Source organism: Filobasidium floriforme (assembly GCF_021052385.1).
Source record: "Filobasidium floriforme strain CBS 6241 chromosome Unknown HD553scaffold_1, whole genome shotgun sequence".
Lineage (NCBI taxonomy): Eukaryota > Fungi > Basidiomycota > Tremellomycetes > Filobasidiales > Filobasidiaceae > Filobasidium > Filobasidium floriforme.
The window spans coordinates 2156481-2180002 of record NW_025763622.1 but is presented as its reverse complement, the minus strand read 5'-3'; the positions used below and the strand labels follow the sequence as shown (position 1 = coordinate 2180002).

Sequence of the window (23522 nt, the reverse complement as noted above, 5' to 3'; positions counted from 1 at the left end):
TGTAGTCAGCCAGCTTGTTCTCAAATACGCCTGGACGATATAGATCTGCGCTTCCTCAAGTGTCATGACTCTCTGATCCTGAGTAAGGTTTGGGGTGCCGGTCGGTTACTTCGGTCAGGGGATGCCCGTACCCCGCACGGAATTACGGCATCGACGACCACAATCGAGCTCGCCGCTATAATCACCAAAGGGAACACCTTTATTCGTTCCCTACGTCTACTACGTATCTACATGTATACATTTGAAGGTCATAGCAGACAGTAGCCGTACTTGGAACACATTAGTTACTAAATTATTGAAGATCTAGCAGGAGCTCCTCGCCACCAAAGATGGCACCCACCGAACCCTTCAGCTCGGTCTCGGCCTCGATCTCCTCGATCTTTACCATCATTCCACCGCGACACATCGCCCTGCTCGTACTCGCCTACGGAGCCTTCATCGTGCTCAACAGGTATATCATCCAGCCTTATACGTCCCCTATTAAGAATCTAGCCGGACCTCGGAGGACGGACGATTGGAACCCCTGGGTAGGGCATTTGAGACCTATCATCAAGGGTCTGCCAGGGGAGGCTGTTGCGAAATGGATCGAACAGTTTGGGACCGTCTTCCGTGAGTCGACCATTGTCAAGCAACGGTTTCTGCTGCTTCACTAATGGTCTTATCGACCGATCTGTAGGTTATGATGGCATCTTTGGTGTGAGTCAAGCTACCATCACGACTCTTGCATATCCCTGCTAAATATTACCCCTCCCACGTTCCGCTTGCTCAACAGGCTCCTCGTATCATGGTAGCCGACCCCGTAGCCATCCAGTACATTCTCAACCACACCGAGATCTTCCAGAAAGACGATATGACACGCCGATTCCTCCGTCGGATCTTGGGTGAAGGTCTATTGAACGTCGAGGGTGCGGATCATCGAAGGCAGAGAAAGGTCATGAACCCGTAAGCCCAGTCTTACCCCTATTTCTAGGTATCCGATAGCGTACCAATGATATACTTTGTCGACAGTGCGTTTGGGCCCCAGTTGATCAGGGATCATCATCTCCCCATCTTTTACGACAAGGCTTACCAGGCAAGTCTCCAATCTCCACGTCTTCTTTCTCCTTCTGCCATCTAACTCGTTCTCGCTCCCACTCTCCTCCATTCTCTTCGTTTCCAGCTCCGCGACGTCCTCCAAGAAAAACTCTCCACCTCCCTCCCCGATGCCACCACTTCGGACAAGCGTCAGGGACGACGGATCGAGATCTCACGCCTATTAGGAAAGACCACCTTAGATGTAATCGGCCTCGCTGGATTTGGGTACGAATTCGATTCGCTACACGATCCTGAGAACGAGTTGGCGTTGGCTCTGGAGTTGATGTTGTCCGCTGGTCAGGTACGTTCAGGTTGGGTCATCGAAGTTTCTAGTCTGTGTGGTTTGCAGAATGAGAGCTGATGAACTATTTGGATAAAATCTGTAGAACCCCTCGCCGCTACATATCTTGCAAGAAATCTTGCCTGGTGGGCAGTACCTCGTAAGCCAGCCAAATCATTCTGAAGAAATCGCTCTCTGGCTCACATATAGATTAACGTCTCTGCCCGTTCTCCTAGCCTTCTAAACGGATCGCTACCCAGAAAGCCAGCCTCGAGACGACCCACCGGATCGGCAAGGTAAGCCTAAATGATCCTCGCTATTGGCGGCCGCTGACGATTTCGATACCGAAACGATCAGGCCTTGGTAGAGGAAAAGAAGGCTGCCGTCAGGGCTGGGGAGGCTAGTATCGAAAAGGGCAAGGGCAAGGATTTGTTGTCCATGGTCGGTGAGTTCTACCTGCCTACTTCTTGTCTGTTTTTACTATCGTGCTCACCTCTTTCTCCTCGCAGTACGAGCGAACATGGACCCCGATCTCAAGGAGAGTCAACGGATGTCCGATGCCGAAGGTGAGCTCTGACTTGCTACCTGTAAGCATCGTCAAGCTCATTTCGAAATGCCATCGCAGTCATCGCTACGATCCAGACTTTCGTGCTGGCTGGGGCCGAGACCTCGAGTACGGCTTTGACCTGGGCTTCTTGGGTGTTGGCCTGTCGACATGACGTTCAAGACAAGCTCCGCGAGGAGTGTGAGGCTGTACCTGAGGAACAACCTTCCATGTAAGTACTTCGTCCGAACTGCCTCAATTTGTTATACAGAACAGCTGACCAAGCGGGATGTTTGCAGGAACGACCTCGACGGCCTGCCTTACCTGGACGCATTTGTACACGAGGTCTTGCGGATCTACTCGCCGGTCCCTCAGACTCGACGGGATGCGATCTCGGATACAGTCGTACCTTTGGGACACCCTATGAAGGGTCGGGACGGCAAGATGATTGAGAGTATTGTCGTACCCAAGAACACGCCATGCATGCTCGGTCAGTCTGACTCTAGACTGCTGATCATGGGTCCGGAGCGCTAAGCTCACCTGGACATCACGATTCTTAGCCGTGCTAAACGTTAACACCTCGAAGGAAATCTGGGGTCCCGATGCAGCCGAGTTCAAGTGAGCTCTGCTCAGGAGGTGCATTCCCGACCTGGGCTGATGTTCCTGGCTTTTTACCCAGGCCTGAAAGATGGATGAACAAGGACCAAAACCCAGCCTCGGAATCAATCCCCGGTGTATGGGGCAGTCAAATGACGTTCATCGGTAAGTTCAAGACATATTGCATTTACCAAGCCGAAATGAATGTTGCTGATCTGGGAACGAACCGGTTACATCATTTCTAGGTGGACCACGAGCTTGCATGTGAGTTATTTTGCGATTGGAACACGATTGCGTCCAAGCTGACCTCCTCACTTCCCCTCGTTCCAGTGGCTTCCGCTTCTCCCTTATCGAAGTCAAGGCGCTCCTCTTCATGTTGATCCGTAACTTTGCGTTTGCTGAAGCGGTCCCCACCGAAAGCGTCATCCGCAAGACCTCGATCGTCACTCGCCCGTTCATCAAGGGGGAGGAAGCAGCCGGCTATCAAATGCCGGTGCTATTGCGTTCGTTGGCATGAGGCTCACGATGCCTGAACCAGGAAGAACAGACACGTAGCGTTGTAGATTCTTGTAATATCGTCTAATAAACTCGATCGTTGCTACATATAAACATGACAAATTCCATTGATGACCGTTCTGCTTTAGCAGAATAAAAACCACTAATATCCGTCAACCGCTACGTGACCACCGTGACCTCCACTCTGTATTCAACCCAAAATCTTCTTCAAACCGTCCTTCTGACTGTCTGACAAAGTACGGGGGAAGTGTACAATCCACTTGACGACGAGGTCGCCGACCTTTTTGACCGAGTCTTTTCGGGTGATGGGGAATCCCTCGCCTGCCACTCGGGTCTCCTGGTTCGGGGTGATAATCTGTTGATAAGAGTGAAACATGGTCAGCAGGTTGTTCGCTCTCAGTAATCAGATATCTCATTTGCGACTCACCCCCTTCGGCAGGGCAACCTTGATCTTGCGCCCATCCAGATGTTCGACCTCCCTCGTCCCCTCGTTGTTCCCAACCAAAGCATCCAGCAGGTTGATGTTCAATTTGACGACCAGATCATCGTCTTCCCTCGTAAACCTCCCATGCGGCTTTTCTTCCACCACAAAGACGATCGTCTGTCCTCGTCCGTGTTCGTCCTCGTGCCCAGCGCCCTGGAACTTGACCTTGGTTCCCTTCTTCCACCCGGCCTTGTAGGCGATCTCGAGGACCTTGCCCTCTTCGGACCCGTTACGCAATTTCCTGGTGATCTTGAGACGTTTCGTACCGCCCTTGTAGATCTCTTCCAGGGTGAGCGCGAGCGGACGGGTGATCTCGGCGACAGGTTCGAGGGGTGCTGAGGATTCTTGACGTTGAGGACCTCGTCTTCGACCTCCGGGTCCACCGGGCATGCCACCGAATCCGCCGCTGGCACCGCCGAATGGGCTGCCTCCGCCGAACATGTCTGCTCCTCCTCCCATCCCGCCCATACCACCTCCCATACCTCCTCCAAAGATATGCCTGTGAGCGGTAGCATAGCAAGAAGATCATCAGCATAAACTCACCAGAACATCGCTGAAAACAAGCAACGGAGACTCACGAGAAGATATCGTTGGGGTCACTCGCCTGGAACCCTCCACCACCACCTCCGAACCCGAACGAAGCACCTGGGAATGCTCCACCTCCCGTTCCCGCGCCGAAGGGGTTGGCACCAGGTCCGGCACCTCCGTTGGCCTTGAGGCCTTCTTCACCGTATTGATCGTAGACGGTTCGTTTGTTCTGTAGGAATATAAGACAAAGTGGGATGAGCTAAGAATCGTAGAATCGTGCAGCTTGAACTTTGCGGTAAACCATCGACTTACGTCGTCGGAAAGGACCTCGAAGGCTTCGCTGACCTCCTTGAACTTCTTTTCGGCGGTCGCGATGTTATCCTTGTTTCGATCCGGGTGCCATTTCAGAGCCTACATTCGAATCAGAATCAGAATCAGCTCATTGCGCATAGGAACGGAGTCAGTCGAAATATGGTCACTGGCTTACGGCTTTACGATATGCCTTTTTGATCTCATCCTGAGAAGCTGACTTGTCGATTCCGAGTAGCTTGTAGTAGTCTTGACCCATGATTGTTTCTGGTATGAACTAGGTACTTTACGACGCTGCAAGAGGTGGCAAACTAGATATCTGATGCTATGCAACCCAACTCGATACCCTTGTCTATACATCCCCATGTCACACTACCAGGATATCGCTGATGACGGGAGATGCAAGGAGCTGGATGCTCGTTCCAACTCGATTGATCACGTGATTTCTCGTGAGATCGCGCGTTTGCTAGCAACTTCGAGCAGTTTCCAAGGTGAAACACCTGAATGCTGAATGTCGCGACAAAGCTCGGAAACGTTTCGTAGTGCACAAAGAAGATGATGAGGTACGACACTTAGGGTCAGGATGGGAACTAGTAGGAGACATGAACAAAGTAGAGGTAAGAGGATTATCTCTTCCGCTTCCTCGACGTCTTGAAGCTTGTCCCACTTGATGACAAAGTCCGCCCGCTAGATGCCGAGGACCATCCTCCGGTGTCATGGGTTTCCTGCGAATAGTGTGCACACGAACATGAGATGAGAATCAATCAGGATATCTGAGCGATTGCTTGGTTATCCTCACGTCGTCGCTGTTGTACGACCGCCGGGTTGCATTGCTTCCCTCTTGCGGCTACCACAGTGAAAGCCCCCATATGAGTCATCGCAAGTTGCGCTCGATAGGATGAAAGAGGAAAATATTGCTCACTCCAGATACCGAGCTGAAGGTGAAATCTCGGGAGTCTGCCTCGGTCTCCATTCCCGGCCCATTTCTGTTTTCAGGTAGCAATCCTGACTCTCTCATCGCTGCCCGCATCTCGTCCGGAGTGACGGGTTTCGGGCCTGAATGATCCAAAGTCAGCCAGGTAGCACCATCTTCCACTCAGACGTCACTCACCGTGAGCATCATACCCATTACGGCTGCGAAGAAATACGACGTGTTGCAAGACTTGGAGAAGGCGGTCGCGCCAGCCATTGTCCATAGGGACGACCGCTATACATTTCAGCATGATCTGCTGTCGATCGTGCGATGGCATTCTGATCTGCAGCCATTCGATCGTCTTCTCAAGCGCTTTGGCATCAATCTTCGCCTCCTATTCAGCGTACGTGAGAGTCTTGAGAGTCTTGGGTTTTTCCATGGCCGAGAAATCCGTAAGATCGTCGCCCATAAGGTAGTCGTCCATGTTGATTCTAAACGTTTCGACAGCGATATCGTGGTACTATGAGTCTTGTATCGCAAGAGACCCTCTTGCATTCCCGATAGCAAAATATGCGAAGAGATCTAGCGGCGGACATTTAATGCTGCAACTATGGGAAATTCGATGAGTATAATTCCCTTTGTGCATATCCTCCAGAGTGAAGGACGATCTCTGCACCCTTTGTAACATCAACGTTCGAGAAATTGGTAATCGGTTTTTCGAATCGTTTCACATTTCATTCTGGCATTCGCAATGTCCTTGTACAGATCGGTTTAGATCTCCTGATGAGAAGACATCCTCTGGCAAATCTGGCAGCGTTCATTTCCTCGATTTTTTCGGGGACGCGCCGCCTTGCCCATCTTCCATCGAAGTTCGCATGCTGAGACTTGATAGTTGCCCGGTAAGATCAAGTTCATCCTCCTGTAAATTGAGACACGGTCAGAAACAGTATCTACGCCGCTAGATCCGATAGAAAGCAAAGAACTTTGGCTCCTCACATCGCCGCAGGTGGATCGCTTCGTGCCTTGAGTAGTCTTGGCTTCCCCCGCAAGCTAGATCGAATCGAACCTGGTATTACTACTGACAGGAACCTGTATTTTCCAACTCGAAATTATTGTCACTCACTCCAGATCCCGAGTTGTAGATGCTAATATCTAGCCGTGATCGAAAGTCCTCCGAGTCTTTGACCTCAGCCAGCATTTCCTCGGGAGTGACGGCTTGCGGACCTGTGACATTGGCTGTGAGTGAGGTTGAACCTATCTCATGGATCAGTACCTACCCTTGGGACCATCTGGGTCATATTTCCGGGTCATTAGAACGGCTTTCAAGACGCCAGCTACCCGAGTTGCGCGTTCCTTCGGGTCTGTACCCGAAGGGACTTTCGCTATGCATGGGTAACTCAATTTGCGCACCTTGAGGAGCCTGCGCTGTTCGCCATTAAGCAGTTTCAATTCTTCATCTTGAAGCAACTTGACCGTTTCTCGAACTATTTTGTCCCTAGGCCTTTCAACCGGAGGGGTATACGTGGGATCTTGAGCAGAGTTGACCCGACTTTCATCGGCATCTGGGAGATAGCCGTCCATGTCCATTCTGATTGCCTGGACAGCCTCGTCGTCAGTGAGTATCTCATCCTAAACACTTTTATCATAGCCTAGGATCAATTACGGTTCATTGACTTACAGAAACAAGAGTACCGAGGAACCTCCGTGAAGTGCTCGAGAGTAGGCGTAAACGAGCTCGCTGGCGATCGGAGCCATCTTTCAAGTAGGAAAGTGTGAAGTGAGCCTTCAAGGTTTGTCCCTAGTCTTATATGTGAGGTTCTCCATTTGGTAACCTGGCGCTTACTCGCTCACTCATGTAGACAAGTGACTGAATCTTGCTGAAAGGATCTTCGAATGGAACGGGGATAAGTTCCTCGCTTTGCGCGAGTACAACCCCGCAAACCTGTTTATAGGCCAACTTGATACTGCGTCCATACGTTCCTCTTGCCAGTCCTCGATTAGCCATTGACAGTATGCTTGACCTCCGTAATATTAACCATAGCAAACTCAAGCGCGTCTGGCGTGCTGAACGTCATCGAAAACTTCTTGGCTCGATCGCGATCCGCAGTAGCCGGCACCCACGTAACCTCAGTTTGAGGCATTAAACAAGCGTCGTGGGAAGAACAGGATCGCTAGGCAGGAAGTGCTCTGCCGCTACCTATTGATGGCACGGTCTAGCCCGCATCGGTTTTGCTTCCCTGAGGCGCTTGGGCTAAGAATCACAGACGCTTGTTAGCTTGTTCACGATTCACGAGGTTTCCCCTGTATTTGACCTTGCCGGGCTGTACTCGTATACTGGTACAATTCCTATCGAACGAGACGGTTCGGTGGCGAGTATTCAGAAGATTCGCTGTGGCTGCAGCCCTCTTCCGGGACAGCAAGAGGTCTACTGGTTAGATTACGCCTGGAGGGAATCCGGTTTTCGCATCCAGGTCCGTCATCCTGCTTCGAACGGGAGACGACCGCTTCCCTCGGTTGCGCGGGAGTCTTCAACGGTCGCATATGAAGCTATCAAGCTCGTTTGTCGGATGAGAACGCTAGACCTAGATTCGAAGTCCGCAGGTCAGAGCCAAGCTCCCTGATTGATCCGCCAACTTTATCATTCCGTATCGTCGGGCTGGCCTATTTTGCATCGAATCTCCGATTCGTTCCCGCGCGCGTATTGTACGAGTTTCATCGATCATCACGCGTTTCATCCTTTCCCCTTACGACAAGGCAGCTACGACGGACGACGCGCGACGGGACGGCCAGATAAGGCGAAAGGACAGACGTTTCACGTTTCATGATCCCATCATCATCATCATCGAAAGGTGCCGATGGAAGCGAGGGTTAAGGATAGCGAGATGACACGGCTTGACACGTGTGGTGCGGTGTGCATCAGGGTGGACTTCGGTGGATCGCGGCCTTTGGATCGAGTTTTCCTTCACGAGTCGAGGCTATATAAGAGCTAACATCGAACGTCGTGGCTAGACGGGTGCCTAAACCAACTCTCGATCTGGATTTGGTATAACTCGATTCCACATTCTTTCCGGCTCTCATCCCTCGAAGGGACCTACCCTTTTCCCTTCCTTTGTTCGCAAGGGGCACGTCAGCAACGCTGAGCGGACACGACGGCCCGATCCAGGCTGGGCTTGTTATATAGACAGCTAGAGGCTCCAAATCACGCTCGCTACTCGCAACATCCCTTTGTCAAGGAACGGTCGTCTGGACAATCGATTTCCTGAGGGCGAAGCAGAATTTCTCGATGTTCTCTTCCGTGCTATTTACCTTGGCCATGCTGGGTCTGGTACAAGCGTGAGCACTGAACAGGCGAAAATATCGGCACCGGATTCGTTGGCTGACCCTGTGTCCATGATCTCAGTGCAGAGCCTCACGTCGGACCCAAGGTGATGGATCGTTCCGGGATCTGTTCGAGAGATTGGTCCGACAAGAAATGCCTCGGCATCACCGTCGGTATGTCTGTGCAACTCAACCGGTCCAAGCGAGTACCACTAACCCTGCAACTTTCAGGCGTTTTCGTCGCAGTCGGTTCGATCTTGCTATGCGTGCCCATCTACCTGGTCGCAGTCCACTATCAGCGTGAAAGGAAGCTCAAATCCAAGATGGCCACATCGAAAAAGAAAAGGCCGAACAGGTCGCCAAGGTGGAAAAACTGGCCGTCGAGTCCCCAGAACGGTTGACCCCGGCTCAAAAGTTGGCATTCGAGGGAAAGAAGGCTTGGAGGGACAGCATGTCCAGCACGTCGGCTGCTAGCTGGGATTTCGCTACCCTTGCCAGGTTGGAAGGCGGGAATGCTAGTGCATCTTCTTCTCTCCGGGGCAGCATTACGCCTGTGAATTCTCGACCTGTCACGCCCGAGGTCATCAAAATCGGGACGCCGATCCCGCCGAGGGTGAAGTCGCAGCACGGCTCTGTGCATAACAGCTCTATCTCGTCCACCGCGACCATGGTAGATCCTGGTACCCTCCCTCCTCCCGCTCCGGCACCACCGGCCGCTCCGCTCCCGACGACGATGTATGGGTTCCATCTCCCTCGCCCTCAAGCAGGTCGAGCTAGGACGTACTCGTTGACCATCGCCGCGGAACAAGCGGCCCAAGAGCAAGCCTCCTTGCGTTCATCCATGAATCAACCGGCTACCGATTACTTTACCGCGAGTCGTCGGCCTAGTCAATCAGCCGTCACCTCTTCGCACGCCGAACGACTAGCTGCTAGGCGTCTCAAGGGGAGATCGTCCTCCGCTTCGGCGCTGGACCAATTCCAGCAACAGCACCACAAGCTCAACCCACCTCAGAGTCCGCTGCACGGTACCTCTCCGGTATCGACCCACTCGTCTCGACCTTCGCTAAGCGGTAGCGAGACTAGAGTCGTCAACTCTGGCTTTATCGTGACGAGACCCCGGTCTGGCTCCAGTTCTGCTCTGGAAACCCCCAGACCCCGCTCAGGATCTCCCTCGGCTTCCCCTGTCGACCCAGTCCTGAATCGGACCAGCGTAGGGCCTTCGTGGCACCAGAAGAGGATGCAACGGATGGTGTCCAGTGGCAGTCTTGACAAGCTGTCAGCTTTCGAAAGTCCCGTACGAAGAGGCTAGATGTGCATGTTTGTTGGGTGTAGGGGGTACAAGGACATTTTTCCCACGGACATTTACAGGTCGTTCGTTTTCTCATCAAAGTAGTCGTCATTTGCGTATCTTGTATCCAGAAGCAGAGTGGCTCGGTTTCATCGACGGGCTCTTGGCCCGGTGGGGTCGTCAGTATAGAATGCGATCGACTAGGGACAATCATTACGTCAGTATGCAATCGCAAAATCGCCAAAGCTAGCTCGACTCACTTGTTCGTCGAGGTATTTTCTCAAGTCCTTCTTCCAACCAACTTTCGTGATGCCCTTCTCGGTACCCATGCCAATCAGCTCGTCAAAAGGCAATGGCTATGAGGATCTTATCAGTTGAATTTCTTCGGCGGATATCCTCTTTGCAAACTCACTTCATAGCGAAGCAGCCTCGAATAGACTTCGTTGTCGCCGATGAGCATGCTTTGGAACACTTGATAAAGCTGTTCTACCGTCATTGGAGGCGGTTTGACCACCTTTTCTTTCTTCTTCTTCGTTTTCTTAACCCCGTCTTGATCGGCCAGAGGCACTTCTTCCGAGGTTGCACTATCGGCCGGAGATATCGCCCTCGCCTTGACAGTTTTTCGCTTCACGGTCGTTGCAGTGGTTTTCTTGGCCTTAGCGGGTGTTTTTCTCGGTTTAGCAGGGGCTTTTGGGGGATTGAGGGCGACCCAGCATTGTTCGAGTTGACGTATCATGGTAGCCTTGATCTTGCTCTTACGGAAACCGTATTTCGCAACCGCTTTCTACCGAATACATAAGAACACCATCAGCAGGAGATTGAGACTTGGCGGACGAATTAGAAACTAACCTGCAGGTCATCGAGATCCATCTTTTCGTAATCCGGCATACCCCTCGCTCTCTGATCAGCCGATGTCTCGGCTACAGCGGGTGCGACTGAGACCACAGGCTCTTCGGGCTTTTCTACCTCTTCTTCAGACTCTTCGAACTCAAACTCTTCTGCCGAGCTATCAGCGGCGAAGCTGCCGGGTTCAAAAGTGAGGACGCCCTCTCCCCCTTCTACATCTTCCGGCTCGTAATCTAGCTCCTCCATGTTGGGAGCTAGGTTCGGCGAACCCGGCGTGCTTTCAGGCAATCCGGCCGCCTCGGCATCCCGACTCGGCGACGGCGACCAATGCAATTGCGCTCCATCGCCCCAGTAATCGTCTTCCAGATCGATCACGTCAATACCGGCATCGAACTCTTCCCGTCCCAGTGGCGAGACCGATCTCTTCACGTTGAACGCCCGAAATCGTTCGGAAACGCCGGTACCAGAATCTTTCGACCTGACTGAATCCTGGTTACTGATGTCCAGAGTATTGTTGGGGGACCTCTTTCGCTTTCTTCCCGAAGAGGATACGCTCCTCGCGCTGTCATGTCGCTGCCACGTACTTTCGGCAACCCCGAGCACTCTCCCTGATATTACCCTTTCAGCTCCTCCTCCTGACACACCCTTCTTGACCTCGATGACCTCAAAGTCATCCGACGAAGCCCTCTCCGACGCCTCGTCCAGCACCGTCGTATCATCAATCTCGATGACGCCCGTCTCGCTAGGCGAAGAGAACCTATCAAGCTCCGGCCGACGCGTCCCAGAGTCCTCTTCCTCCCCCGCCCCGCCCCGCAAGGAGAGCGCTTCGAAACCCTCCAACCCTCTCCGACCCATCTCGCCCAGCTTCATACCCATCATCGAGCTTTCTTCTCTTTTGCCCCCGAGCGACTTCTTCCGTATCCGATTCGAGCTCGTCCTCCTCCTCGTTGTCGCCGTGTATTGTTTCTGACTGTCGTTTTGTTCCCCCGAAAGACGATCCGCCAGATCGACCGTCTCCCGTCCCTCGAAAGGGTTGAGTCTTTGCGTTCCCAGCCTCCCAGAGCGATTTCCCGCGCCCGCCGACGTGCCTAGCGAGCACCGATTCGGCAAAACCCTGAGTCGGTGGAGCTCCCGGGCTACTCATCCTCTCTGCGTCCATGTCCACATCCATGTCAACCGAACCCTCACGTGTTTCCTCCAGCGCTTCGCCTTCCAGCGTTTCAATATCGACGTTCTCCTTGTCCCCCTGTGAACCTTCCTGACTACCGAACATCGCCGCATACTCCCTCTCTATCTCTAACTCCAATGTCCTCCCGTTCTCTCCCTGTATATGAGCGGGGATCACCCTGACATCCTTTGGCAACCCCGCCAACGCCTTTCTCTTGACCCTCTTCTTCTCCGGGAGGGGCACGACCAAGTGTCCATTGTGGTCGTACCGCTTGACTACTTGTCCATGAGCCAGCGTCTCCAGCAAGGTGGCTTGAGTGGAAGGGACGGGGTTGTCGAGGTGGCGGGAGATCTTGGACAGGGCGGAGTTGATCAGGGATTCGATTCGAGGTAGAGGGAGAGGGTCCGAGCCGGGTGTATCAGGCGATTCTGTACATTCCACCATGTGTCTCTGTGTGTTCCAGTCAGGATTTCGGGTCAGCCTCGATAACCCGCCTACGAAGGAGGCTTTCAGAGCGAACCCACCCATTTCGTCTTCAACATCTGTCTCGGCGGCCACGGCTTCCCGCAAACGACACACCCATCCAGCTCTTTCATCAAGACCTCGGAAACGGGATACTCTGGTAGTTCGACCTTCTCCTTCTTAGGTACCTTGGGTTTAGGAATCGCTTTGGCTTTGCTATTCGCTCGTGACATCGTCTTTTTCCCGTTCCCCATTTTTTTTCCAGCTCCTTCTGCCTGTTCGGTAGACCCAGATCTGGATGTAGAGGTAGAAGCCTCGGGTTGCGGCTGATGGATACCGTTCAGGAACTTGTCCATACTCCCCGGAGCGGGCATCCCCGACTTGGAGCCCTTGGATTGTTCCGCCAAGCCCGACCTGGAAGTGATAGCTCTCGCCGCGACCGTGACCGCAGACGCCTTACCGGGTTTGTGATACCGGTACTGGTCGAGGTTCATCTTGTTGGCACCCAAAAACTCGATATCGCCGTCGCCGACGTGCTCCATATCAGCATCAGAATCGTCATCCGCATCGACAACTCTCACAGGCCGGTTCTTTCCGTGTGGCAAAGAGGTGATCTCGTATTCCGGAGTCCCGATCTCAACCTCCTGTACCGAAGAATCCCTCGAAGCGTAGGTATACGAGGCCGTAAGTAGAGAATCATACTCTACGTTCTTTGGTTTAGGGAGCCCTTTTCCTACCACCTTCTTGCGCTCTTTTTGCTGGGCTTCTTGTTCTTCGGCGAGACGTTCGGGTTCGGAATCAGGTACTACGCTGTCACGATCGCTCGACCCGGCAACGTCTTTGGGTTTCCTAACCTTGCCTGCAAGTTTCTTCTTCTTCCCCGCTGCAACCGTGGCTGTGGTAGCAGCTGCGGCTTTCTTCTTCTGTGAAATCTTTTCTTGCTTTTCCTGCTGTCTTTTCGCTTCGAGCTCGTCAGACCTGTACTTGTCCCGGATCTCTTGTACGATCCTTGCGGTAGAGAACGACATGGCGAGAATGGTGCTGGTGCTGGTGCTGGTGCTGGTGGTGGTAGACGTGAGTATAGTAGTAGCTGGGTAGCGACGCGGACCTAGGATGGACCACGAGGCTCGCCAGCCTGTTGGGATCATCCAGCTGTGGAGAGATTTGTTATGGGTCGCTGTGCAAGAATACTTCTATGTCAAGGAGAGGAAATGAGTGAGTCCAACATGCAAGAGATGGTTGTGGTCGACTCTGTACGCTCGATCGATCTCTGAAGCTCGACCTCGATTTGTTGACAATTCGAATAATTAGAGAGGGAAAGCGATTGACACGTCAATTCTTGTCAGGGTTTATTGATAATTGATAACGAGTTCTCGCTAGTTTCCCCCGTTCAGTGAGCAACCTTGGATAGAATTATGGCCATCTCGATCTATTCAAAGTTAAGCTTTTCGATCATGCGATCAAGCCTAACGACCGCTCAACTACGCTCACCTCGACATAGGTCACACTACAAGCTAGTAAACGATGGACGCCTCTGAATCAAGAGAAGTAGTGACGGCCTGGAAGGTCTTTAGGACGGTACACGAGATGCTCGAAGATCGGGTGAGTCCGACGAACAGGTCTTCCTCGCCCAAAGATCTGCACATCTTGTTGTAGTGAGGCTAATATGTGGTGAAGATGATAGGGCTACAATGTAGGAGAGGAGAGCAAGACGATCTCGTACCCCGATTTCCGGGAGACGTACGCTGCCAGTGGGATGCCCGAGTGAGCTACCTCTATTTCTACTCTTACATCTCTCGATTACTCCCAGCTAATCGCTTTCTCTTTCCTTCTATCTTGCTTCCTTACCTCGCCCTTGATATTATTACGCCGCGTGGGAACAGCCGAAATGCCATGTCGAACTGGTATACGACGAAATTGACACCCACGCAGACGATCTACGTCAACTTTACCGACGTCGAGAACGTGGCCAAGAAGGATATCCGATCGTCAGTCTACCTTTCCCCCCGCATCACGATTCGAACTTGTCGGCTTTGAGTCTTTCCCTGCTTACCAGTTCGGTCTGCTCGGATCGTCGACGCAGGTTCGTGAATGTCATGGAGGAGAAGCAGTGTGAACGGGGGATCATGTTGTACCGAAAGAAGCTCACTCCTTCTGCCAAAAAGGTGCGTCCCTGCGCCTTTCTGTCCCTTTCACCATCTCACTGTGTTACTGCGATCACTGCCCTTGCACCATCGAACTCTGCTCTAACCGTGCTCCTGCCTTGTGTTTGTGTTTGTGTCATTAGACCATCCAAGAACTCCAGGGAGACTACAAGATCGAGGAATACGCCGAAGCTGATCTGGTAGTGAATATCACCAAACACTTCTTGGTGCCGAAACACACTATCATGAGCGACAAGGATAAGAAGGATCTCTTGAATCGATAGTGAGTTCTTGTTCCGTCTCGTCGTCCGGGTCCTCTATACCTTCCCCTTCACCTTCACCTCCACCTCTGTTCTGATCGAGATTCTCTTATCTCCGGTTGTCTCGTTATGCTCCGGCTCATGTACTGACAAGACATCTCATCTCATCTCACTCTTGCCCGACTTTACTCCACGCGTAGCCGTCTGAAAGATACCCAACTCCCTCGAATTCAACTCTCGGACCCCGTCGCGCGGTATTACGGGCTTCTTCGTGGGCAGGTGATGAAGATCGATAGGGAGAGTGAGACGGCGGGAAGGTGAGCGGACGTGGCCTTCTTGTCTCCTGGGTTTTTTTTTTGCTTCGCGGGTTTCGGGGATCCGGGGGTGTCGTTGTTCGATGTTTGTGAAGATGCTGATTACGTTTGGTTTACGTTGTCGGGCTGGTAGGTATATCACTTACCGAGTCGGATTCTAAGCGGTAGATGTATATCCAGGGTGTAGATCGATGGGGGGACCTATCAAGCAGGTTCGAGCCAGGCCTTGATGGGTCGATGTAGCGGTCGAGCTTTTTGCCCAACGACTTTCCTGGGATTGGTGGGGGGTGGACGTGTTTAGTCATCTTTCGGAGTTTGTGTTTCTTTCTTTCTTTTGTAACGACAATATCATCATCATAACGCGCATGTCTTGTAGCGCACTCCCTTCCAGGAGCTACAATAAGGTAGTCAGGACTGGCTCAGGAGGTCTCCTCCGAGATAGATGCTCGACCTACCCGTAGCCTTATCGAACCGCGGAATCCTTCCAGCTCGTTCCCCTGAGTCCTGATTATTTTGTTGAATTGCATGATTTTGGACGACGCGCAGGGAACAAGTCAGCGAGGCTGATGCCGACGACATCTTCCAGGCTGTACAAACATGACGCTTCCTACAGGGCTATACAGTAGCGACTATAAGGATCCCATGACGAGCAGGTCGACCCCTCCAATTGCTTTGAAACTTGACAATTTTCGGGTGTTGGAAGAGCGTGCTCTACTCAACCGGTTTCATGTATTCGGGAACATCCACTTCTGGGGCGTGGTGCGAGGTATTATTGTACATGCCAAGTCCACATTAGGTCGGGATATCTTGCTCGAACAGCATCTCCAGATTAATATCGTCCAGGGATATCTATATCTCCGCCTTTTATTTTTTGAGCTTGCTTTTTTGTAATATTCGGACGGCGCGTTTGGCGACGACAAGATTTGGGATCAGTCTTCCTACAGTAGGCCTCTCTCAAGAATGTCAGAAAGGTTCTTGAGGCGGGGTAATGTATGTTACCAGCTGCAGGTGCTCTTGTTGCCCTTTTCGAGGTTCTAGGAGTGGCGCATGGCGCCGCTTATAGTGGCTACAAGCCGAGGAAGAGGAGTCGACTACGCTCCCGGAACAACCGGATCGAGCCTGTTGAGATGGTGTTTCACGTCCACTTGACGCGCCAGGTCAGTACGGCGTGTTTGGGATGAGGACTCATTGGACTCGATATTTTCAGCCGCACAGGAATTTGAAAACGCATGTTGAACAGTCTCGGGCCTCAATTGTGCGAGTCGGCTGTCGTCTCGTGGCGAGCATGTCAAACCTGATCGCACCGAGTGAAACGACGAATCGACCCAAAAAGTATCTCCGACGGAGGGTGAGGGTAAGGTTTCGCTTCCGAAGCTGATGGGGGGGGGGGATGCCGGCATCGGGCTCGGCAGGGCCGGCCGGGGGGGATCAGGGGACGACCTCCTGCCTCCTGTGCACATCGACCGAACATGGGTGACATGACCTCGAGACACTGGACACTGCTGCTGAGATCATCAGCTCCTCGAGGTCACACTCTTCATAGTCTCAAACATAGTCCAGTTGAGCTAGAGCTAGTGGTATCTTCGACGTCACCGAAATACCTGTCAAACGTCCTCGCGTGTTCTGGCACGGGCACACAACGCCGGTCCTCCGAAAGCGAGAACTAGTCTCGTGTTCATCCAGGGGTTCGACGTCCAGATGGACTCTTAATCACTCTAGTGATCCTTGCTCAAACACTCGAGCCAGGCCAGGATTCGAAAGGGAGACTGGACTTCCGGAAGAAAGGGACTGTCTGCGCATCGTCGGTCAGGAGCTGCGACGCTATCTGGTAGTTCGCAGCGATATTGTCGGGGGCTCGTGATCCCAGCAACTCAAGGATCCCTTTGAAGAGGCTCCTCGTATCCACGTGGAATATTGGGGGTCAAGTTAGCCGCCAGGAGAATCTGGAGACTTGGCTAGAACCTCCTTGATCGTCGAGGGTTACCCCGGAGTTGGATCTCGTGGACACAGGACGATCTCTCTTTTACCCCGGTCGACCCCCTAAATCTCGAGTCGACCCCCTTACTCCTTCCCATTCATTCGACCTCGACCTAGCTGAACTTACCAGAGCAAAGGGAGCGAAATCGATTCGAGCCAGTACTGCAGTTGTAGGATGTCGAACCGAAGATCCCCGGTGACCTCGCAAGGTCCTCAAGGACCCCGGACGATGAATTCGTTACGATCCCGAAGACCCCCGCCGAACCTCAACCTGATCGTGGCTAATCCGGATAGTGAAGAGGATTCCTCGGACGAGGAGAGGAGGACGGCACAAGCGCATCATTGTCAGAGCCAACAACAGGTTCCGAGCAAGATGTTGCCGCAACAGCAACAGCAGCCACAGCAACAACAGGCAGGGCAGGGGCAAGGGCAAGGTGTGGTGATCACCGCTCAACCGCCTACGCCGGGATTAGGTGGGATGCAGGGCTCGCAATCGCAGCAACGAACTGGGGATGGGTCTTCAAGTGGTTCGTACCCGATGAGTGGGGGTACGGATCGACCGAGGACGTCGATGGAGGATCCTACTGGGAGTGGGATGCAATACCGGACTAATGCATCCCCACCTCCTCCTCCTGGATCGTCATCTGCGTATCCACCTGTACCTCCTGTCACCCGACCAGGCTCGGGAGGTTCTCAAGGTCAAACCCAAGGTCAAGGCCAAGGTCAAGGTCCATCCCCATCGAATCAGTTCAACGGTAACAATGCGAACAACTCGAACGTTCCTTCGGGTTGGCCGGTGATGATGACAGCCTCGAACGTGAGACCGAACAGACACCCGGCTATGGAGAGGTCGTTACCTAGGATCCATACGCCGCCGGCTTATCCGATCCCCTTGCCACCCAGTTCGGGGGTCACGGCGAGACCAGGGGATTTCCCTTCGGGGGTTCCTGCTCCTCAACAACAGCAGCAGCAACAACAATCACAATCGCAATCGCAGTCACAGTCACAGTCACACCAGCAACATCAGCAACAACAAGCGCAACAGCAGGCGTATCAAGCTTTGGCTCAAAAGTCGGTCGGTGGAAGTATCGGTGGATCACCTATCAACACCTCGTCGCCCTCTTCGCCTAGCATGACCTATGCCGGGTCGAGCGTGACGCTTCCACTCCAACCCGGACAGCCTTCAGGCGGTGAACAAACGCATAGGAGGAGACACGAAGGTCTGCCCATGCTCCCGCCTCGGCCGAAACAACAAGCCGTGCCGGGGTTGTCTACGCAGGCAGGACCGAGTGCAGGACCGGGGCAGAGTCCGCAGAGGTTGGGAAGCATCAGATTGGCTGTCACGGTGGATAATGAGAATTTCTCGGTGGTCGATGTCAGTGGAATGGCGAGTGCAGAGGCGATCATGGAGAGGGTTTTCGCAAAGGTGAGCACATAATACAGTTCTAATTCGGCATAGCCAGCGTGTCTGACTAAACTCGATCGGTCAACCCCGATAGTTGCGGTTCCGGGATGACGACTACCCGAGCTTGACGCTGTACCGCACGGACATCGGCGAGACGCCCGAAAGCGATTCGGTCGGCAGGGCACAACTCTTCGAATTATGCAAGAGCCAGGGTGACGCTAAGGGGTCCCTCAAGTTCCTGGTCATGCAGACGAGCATGGCGCCATCACCTTCCAGTGCGGCTATCCCGCCTCCCACGGGTCATAGCCTTGTTCACGGAGGACCGGCTTATACGTTAGGCAGTCCGGCCGAGCTGTCGCGCAAGACGTTCAGTGCGAGCTCAGCTAGTGGAGCAGGGACAGGAGCGGAGAGGGTTCGGTTGGGGAATGGAGCAAGTGGTGGAGGTGGTGGTGGTGGGAGTAGACATTCGAAGTCGGGAAGCGTTTCCAGTACGAGCGAGAGGTATGGAAGACACGAGCATGGTTATCCGCAGGAAGTCGGGTATGAGACCAGTCCGGTCGACACTTCCCAACCTTATGCGATACCGGGCGGAAGGAGCGAGGCCAGTGCGTCCGGCAGTGCAGGAGGTGGCGGTGGTGGCACGGGCAACCACACACTTAGCCGTCACCACCGCCTGATGTCCCGAGGAAGCAGAAGGATGCCCAGTACAAGCACGAGTAAAGGTTCTCAAAGCCCTGCCGATGAGAGGAGCAAGGTCGGGGGCTCCAGCAGGATGTATGGGTCTCCACCTCCGTCACTGGACTCGATGTCCAATACGCACACCTCTGCGTCGACTTCCGTGGCCACCGCGATGGGTTCGAGGTCGGAGATGATGCAAAACATGGCTCGACGTGGCAATACGGCACCTATGTCAGGATGGGGTGCGGGCGATAAGAATGACCCGCGGCTGGCAGGATCTCAGCACCGTCCGAGCCTGCCAAACCCTTACGAGAACTTCCAGATCCGACAGCAAATGGAAAGCCCAGAGGCCGACATAGAGGTCGTCCCACCCTTTGATCGAAGCTACGACGCCGTGGATTGGGAACCTTCCCCAAGCGAACCTACCGAGGCTGACATGGCTCTGATCCAGCGAATGCAGCAGGAGGAGGACGAGAGGGAACGCCAAAAGCGGATCCAGATGGAAGCCGACATGCGGGTCGCCATGCAGGAACAGCAGAAGGAGCACGCCGCCTGGGAAGCGATGCAGGCTCGGGAACAAGAGGCTCGGCAGAGGCAGGTTGAGGCGGACCGTATCGCTGCGGGGCGGGCAGAGGAACGAGAAAGGCGATTCGTCGAAAGCGATCGGGAGCGTATCGAGCGCCAGAAACGCGAAGCCGAAGCCCTCGAGAAGGAGAGAGAACGTCAAGTCGGTCGTGAGCGCAAGGCGAGACGTCTGCAGTGGGAGAACAAGGCGGGTATGTGGAACGCTGGCATGTCGGCCTTTGCTAGCGAAGATCTTGGTCCTATCGACGGTCAGACCAACGCCAGTCCATTGGAGAATCGTTACGATCATCCGTTTGGGCCAGGATCGGCGTCCACCTCGCACGCCAGGCCGGTTCCGCTACAGGACCCAAAGATGGCAAACGCCCCGATGTCCAACTATGGCTCACCACCACTTCGAGACGCCTATTTGTCTACGCCGCCCACCGATCCGGATGATCCATTTGGTGCCTACGATGGGTTGCAAGCGCAGCTCCCGCCTGGAGCGACATATGGTTATCAGGTGGAGCCAGCCTACCGGGATCGACGAGAGCAACCGTATCATACTCATAGCGGTCCAGTGCCGCAGGTGTCTCAAACCCTGAGAACAAACCGGTCGTATGCGAATATCAATCGGAGCGCTTCGGCACAATCGTCCTATGATCAAAGCAACTATTACACTGATTCTCGCAGCCTCGGTCGCCACGCCGCTTCTCATCCACCTATCAACCCGGATCCCTTCTACAGGAACGATCTCGCTCGGGTCCGTTCGGCAGAGGGTGCACGGACATATGGCGGTGCGTTGCAGCCTCATGCGATACCGGCTTTGGCGTTCCCAGAACCCCATCCTGCAGCTTCTTCACGTATGGACAGGCGCGGCTCAGAGAGCGCTGCCCAGTTGCCCAGCCCCTCGAGCGCGTCTCACAGCCGGAGGGCCAGCTTTGGGCAAGGCATTGCGGCCTATCGCGAGATCCCGCCGACTGGGGACGGTACCCACTTGTCTCCAGGATCTGCTGCGCAGGTACAACCATATTCGACGCTTAGTGAGGTCTCCTCGAGGGCATCAGAAGCAACGCTTCAGCCAGGTGCCTATAGGTCTCAGGATCAAGATGCGGAAGACGACTCTGGCAATACCGCGAGGGCCAATCAATGGACTGAACAGCTCAATGCCATGATCGATGGACAGAATGAGAGCACACTTCTGCCACGCAGAGCAGTTGCCAGTCCACCTGAAGAAGAAGAGGATGAGGCCGAAGAGACTTTGTTCTTCGTTCCGATGGGCAAGGACAATGGTACCGCTCCCCCTGCCAAGAATGATCAGACCATTAAACCCGCACTCACGGTCGATACAGCAACTACGCGTCCAGGCATCACGCCGACTTCCGGTCATCCAACTTCCACTTCCAGTTCTGACATGCCGACTGCTGCCACAATCGAATCGGACAACGCTCAGGACGGCGGTGGGGCCAACCTCCGTCGAGCTAAATCTTTCGCCAAGACGAAGGACCAGTGGAACTTCCGTCCTCCTGCAGAAGATGTCTATGATCGTTTGGAAGAATTCTTCCCCAAAATCGATCTCGACAAGCCAGTCGTCCAGGCGCCAACGCTTGAAGGTCTGCCCGAGACAGCCCAACAACCGACAGAGACGATACAGACACCAGTGCCTAAGCCTCATCGCCAACCGGGCTTCAACAAGGCGGATGCGCGTAAATCCATCCGGTTTGTGGCGGAAGGCCGGAAAAAACACCTCAGCAAGATCGCACCGGCAGTCAAACAGCAGGGATCGTCGCTCGAGCGCAAGAGGTCATCTAGCATGTGGGGACACAAGGTGGTCGAGGTCACCCCGGCGGGTATCGAGCAGGGAAAACTACCTCCTGCGCCGATTGAAGAGACTGTGTCTGACGATGGACCGGGTGAGTTGAGTATCGGGTCATCAATCGTCCATGACATGCTGAGACCTGTATTCTTGCAGTGACCATGACGTGGGTAAAGGGAGACCTTATCGGCAAGGGAACTTATGGTCGAGTCTACCTTGCTCTGAACGCCACGACGGGAGACATGATTGCGGTCAAGCAAGTCGAGATGCCTCGAACCGACACCGAACGGGAAGATGCTAGACAGACTGGGATGATCGAAGCTCTCAAATCGGAAATTGCCTTGCTCAAAGATCTTGACCATCCTCAAGTCGTTGCCTACCTCGGTTGGGAAGAATCACCAGAATTTCTCTCGATGTAAGTTGCAGGTCTAACTAGACAATTAAGCAGCATCCCCGCTCACTTTGGTCGACCTTTACTAGTTTCTTGGAATACGTGCCTGGTGGTTCTGTTGCGTCCGTCTATCGACGGCACAAAAAGTTTGAGGAGCAGGTCATCAAGTCTTTCACCATGCAGATTCTGGACGGGCTTGCCTACCTGCACTCCCTGAACATTCTGCATAGGGTTCGTCGTTACATTCATTGGTATTTTTGCTTGAGCTCAACTATTCTGCATCACAGGACCTGAAGGCGGACAACATTTTGGTCGACCATAACGGGACGTGCAAGATCTCCGATTTCGGAATTAGCAAAAGGACAAGTGAGATCAATATTTGACTTTATACTTGTCCTACGAAAGTACCGCTAACACCATATCTCTAGATGACGCCTACGACTCGATCATCTCGACCAACTTGAAAGGTTCCGTCTTCTGGATGGCACCTGAGGTCGTACACTCGGTCAAGGGGCAAGGATACTCTGCCAAGGTGGATATCTGGAGTCTGGGATGTGTGGTGTTGGAGATGTGGGCCGGACGTAGGCCTTGGGGAGATATGGAAGCGTTGGCCGCCATGTTCCAGGTGAGTTCAGAATGGCGAAACGTCCCGCGCTTGATTCTTCTTATCCTGATTGTGATTCATACAATAATGTGTAGCTCGCGAACACGAGAGCGGCTCCACCTGTACCTGACGACGTTACTCTCTCACCCGTGGCGGACGACTTTTTGAACAAGAAATGCTTTGCACCCAGTCCCAGGGATCGACCGGTCGCTGAGGAACTGCTGCGACACCCTTTCATCACGGATCGGGATCCTAATTGGACGTTTATGGACTCGAAGATTGGTAGGGCAGTCGCTGCCGGTACGAAGAGGAGGAGGGTCGAACCTAGCCAAGGATGATACGGTACATGCATGACAACTAACGATACCCCGCATGAACACTTTGCTATCTTCTGTGCTGTATTTAGTCACGACGGCGATGAGCGGTATGAAGATATGAGATCTCGGTCGATGTGCTGCACTCGGAGGACAACCTCCATAGGATCGTCCTGTGTAACGACAGATCGTGTCCTGAAAGACCTGCTTTTAGTCACAGACTACTGACAGTATGCAGCCATATTTGGGTATCGTAGACCTTTACCGCGATGGTTTTCAACAACGATCCGATTACTCTGCATCTTCCGAAAGATCGCGCGATTCTGTTTCAGCATGGCATCTCGGTGCGCTTCGACCCCGCGAAAGCAGCGACAGAGGGCTATCCGACCACACTCTACTGGACTATGAAGTGACCGCAACCGGGCAAAGCTCATTTACCTCCTAGTCATGAAGGTCTGGCGACTCACAACGATAGAGTGATGATCAGCGGGAGGACGTCTCACGAGATCACTAACGAAACCCCTTCCCCCCCCCCCCCCAAGTGGGACATCTGCAGTATCTTTATGCAGGTTTCAGGTCTTTCTACACCGTTTCATTTTCCACACCGTTTCACACGACGATAAGTCGCTTCTATAACCTCGCGGATGTTGGTGCGACTCCCTTTGAGAAAGGCCTTTGGGTGGCCTTTGATGACGTCTGGGATTTATATGGCATGTACTGTAGATGCCTTT

The 23522-nt window shown here is 53.4% G+C and overlaps 6 protein-coding genes across 6 annotated transcripts; 3 read left to right on the top strand and 3 right to left on the bottom strand.

Annotated features, from left to right (window-relative positions):
• Positions 1 to 3053, top strand: HD553DRAFT_333307 (cytochrome P450). The gene is made up of 15 exons (XM_046182096.1): positions 1 to 609; positions 677 to 696; positions 773 to 942; positions 1009 to 1072; positions 1160 to 1375; positions 1461 to 1514; positions 1591 to 1650; positions 1712 to 1799; positions 1864 to 1920; positions 1980 to 2130; positions 2198 to 2388; positions 2459 to 2516; positions 2578 to 2660; positions 2741 to 2759; positions 2826 to 3053. The coding sequence occupies exons 1-15, from the start codon at positions 330 to 332 to the stop codon at positions 3010 to 3012; spliced, it is 1698 nt and encodes a 565-aa protein (XP_046040587.1). The 5' UTR covers positions 1 to 329; the 3' UTR covers positions 3013 to 3053.
• Positions 3054 to 4666, bottom strand: HD553DRAFT_303780 (uncharacterized protein). The gene is made up of 5 exons (XM_046178922.1): positions 4511 to 4666; positions 4336 to 4434; positions 4074 to 4252; positions 3439 to 3994; positions 3054 to 3366 (listed from the first exon to the last, which is right to left on the bottom strand). Exons 1-5 carry the CDS (start codon positions 4589 to 4591, stop codon positions 3202 to 3204), a joined length of 1080 nt encoding a protein of 359 aa, XP_046040586.1. The 5' UTR covers positions 4592 to 4666; the 3' UTR covers positions 3054 to 3201.
• A 1291-nt stretch (positions 4667 to 5957) lies between these two features.
• On the bottom strand, positions 5958 to 7420 carry HD553DRAFT_21327 (uncharacterized protein). The gene is made up of 6 exons (XM_046177180.1): positions 7097 to 7420; positions 6924 to 7000; positions 6523 to 6841; positions 6369 to 6469; positions 6242 to 6295; positions 5958 to 6164 (listed from the first exon to the last, which is right to left on the bottom strand). Exons 1-6 carry the CDS (start codon positions 7248 to 7250, stop codon positions 6063 to 6065), a joined length of 807 nt encoding a protein of 268 aa, XP_046040585.1. The 5' UTR covers positions 7251 to 7420; the 3' UTR covers positions 5958 to 6062.
• Positions 7421 to 9741: 2321 nt separating this feature from the next.
• On the bottom strand, positions 9742 to 13524 carry HD553DRAFT_347389 (uncharacterized protein). The gene is made up of 6 exons (XM_046183296.1): positions 12390 to 13524; positions 11782 to 12315; positions 10701 to 11720; positions 10264 to 10635; positions 10112 to 10207; positions 9742 to 10051 (listed from the first exon to the last, which is right to left on the bottom strand). Exons 1-6 carry the CDS (start codon positions 13473 to 13475, stop codon positions 10001 to 10003), a joined length of 3159 nt encoding a protein of 1052 aa, XP_046040584.1. The 5' UTR covers positions 13476 to 13524; the 3' UTR covers positions 9742 to 10000.
• Positions 13525 to 13790: 266 nt separating this feature from the next.
• HD553DRAFT_303772 (DNA-directed RNA polymerase I) lies at positions 13791 to 15413 on the top strand. Its single transcript, XM_046178921.1, has 7 exons — positions 13791 to 13929; positions 14012 to 14091; positions 14211 to 14315; positions 14411 to 14492; positions 14615 to 14754; positions 14932 to 15048; positions 15179 to 15413. Exons 1-7 carry the CDS (start codon positions 13852 to 13854, stop codon positions 15204 to 15206), a joined length of 630 nt encoding a protein of 209 aa, XP_046040583.1. The 5' UTR covers positions 13791 to 13851; the 3' UTR covers positions 15207 to 15413.
• A 5667-nt stretch (positions 15414 to 21080) lies between these two features.
• Positions 21081 to 22815, top strand: HD553DRAFT_266175 (kinase-like protein; the record flags this gene model as incomplete). Its single annotated transcript, XM_046177467.1, has 6 exons — positions 21081 to 21579; positions 21639 to 21897; positions 21963 to 22104; positions 22161 to 22239; positions 22302 to 22498; positions 22573 to 22815. 6 exons carry the CDS (start codon positions 21081 to 21083, stop codon positions 22813 to 22815), a joined length of 1419 nt encoding a protein of 472 aa, XP_046040582.1.
• Between the last annotated feature and the right edge of the window lie 707 nt (positions 22816 to 23522).

Bases quoted from the DNA above. Each gene is read 5' to 3' on its own strand.
- HD553DRAFT_303772 (XM_046178921.1), top strand. From the start codon at position 13,852: ATGGACGCCTCTGAATCAAGAGAAGTAGTGACGGCCTGGAAGGTCTTT. The intron at 13,930-14,011 runs GTGAGTCCGACG...TGAAGATGATAG, and splicing joins ACGAGATGCTCGAAGATCGG to GGCTACAATGTAGGAGAGGA. The intron at 14,493-14,614 runs GTGCGTCCCTGC...TTGTGTCATTAG, and splicing joins TCACTCCTTCTGCCAAAAAG to ACCATCCAAGAACTCCAGGG.
- HD553DRAFT_303780 (XM_046178922.1), bottom strand. From the start codon at position 4,591: ATGGGTCAAGACTACTACAAGCTACTCGGAATCGACAAGTCAGCTTCT. The intron at 3,995-4,073 runs GTGAGTCTCCGT...TACCGCTCACAG, and splicing joins GACCCCAACGATATCTTCTC to GCATATCTTTGGAGGAGGTA. The intron at 3,367-3,438 runs GTGAGTCGCAAA...TCTTATCAACAG, and splicing joins AGGTTGCCCTGCCGAAGGGG to ATTATCACCCCGAACCAGGA.
- HD553DRAFT_333307 (XM_046182096.1), top strand. From the start codon at position 330: ATGGCACCCACCGAACCCTTCAGCTCGGTCTCGGCCTCGATCTCCTCG. The intron at 1,800-1,863 runs GTGAGTTCTACC...TTCTCCTCGCAG, and splicing joins GGATTTGTTGTCCATGGTCG to TACGAGCGAACATGGACCCC. The intron at 1,921-1,979 runs GTGAGCTCTGAC...ATGCCATCGCAG, and splicing joins ACGGATGTCCGATGCCGAAG to TCATCGCTACGATCCAGACT.
- HD553DRAFT_347389 (XM_046183296.1), bottom strand. From the start codon at position 13,475: ATGATCCCAACAGGCTGGCGAGCCTCGTGGTCCATCCTAGGTCCGCGT. The intron at 12,316-12,389 runs GTGGGTTCGCTC...TGGAACACACAG, and splicing joins AGATGTTGAAGACGAAATGG to AGACACATGGTGGAATGTAC. The intron at 10,052-10,111 runs GTGAGTCGAGCT...GATTGTCCCTAG, and splicing joins GAAAATACCTCGACGAACAA to TCGATCGCATTCTATACTGA.
- HD553DRAFT_21327 (XM_046177180.1), bottom strand. From the start codon at position 7,250: ATGGCTAATCGAGGACTGGCAAGAGGAACGTATGGACGCAGTATCAAG. The intron at 7,001-7,096 runs GTGAGCGAGTAA...CCTACTTGAAAG, and splicing joins TCAGTCACTTGTCTACATGA to ATGGCTCCGATCGCCAGCGA. The intron at 6,296-6,368 runs GTGAGTGACAAT...GATTCGATCTAG, and splicing joins TCTACAACTCGGGATCTGGA to CTTGCGGGGGAAGCCAAGAC.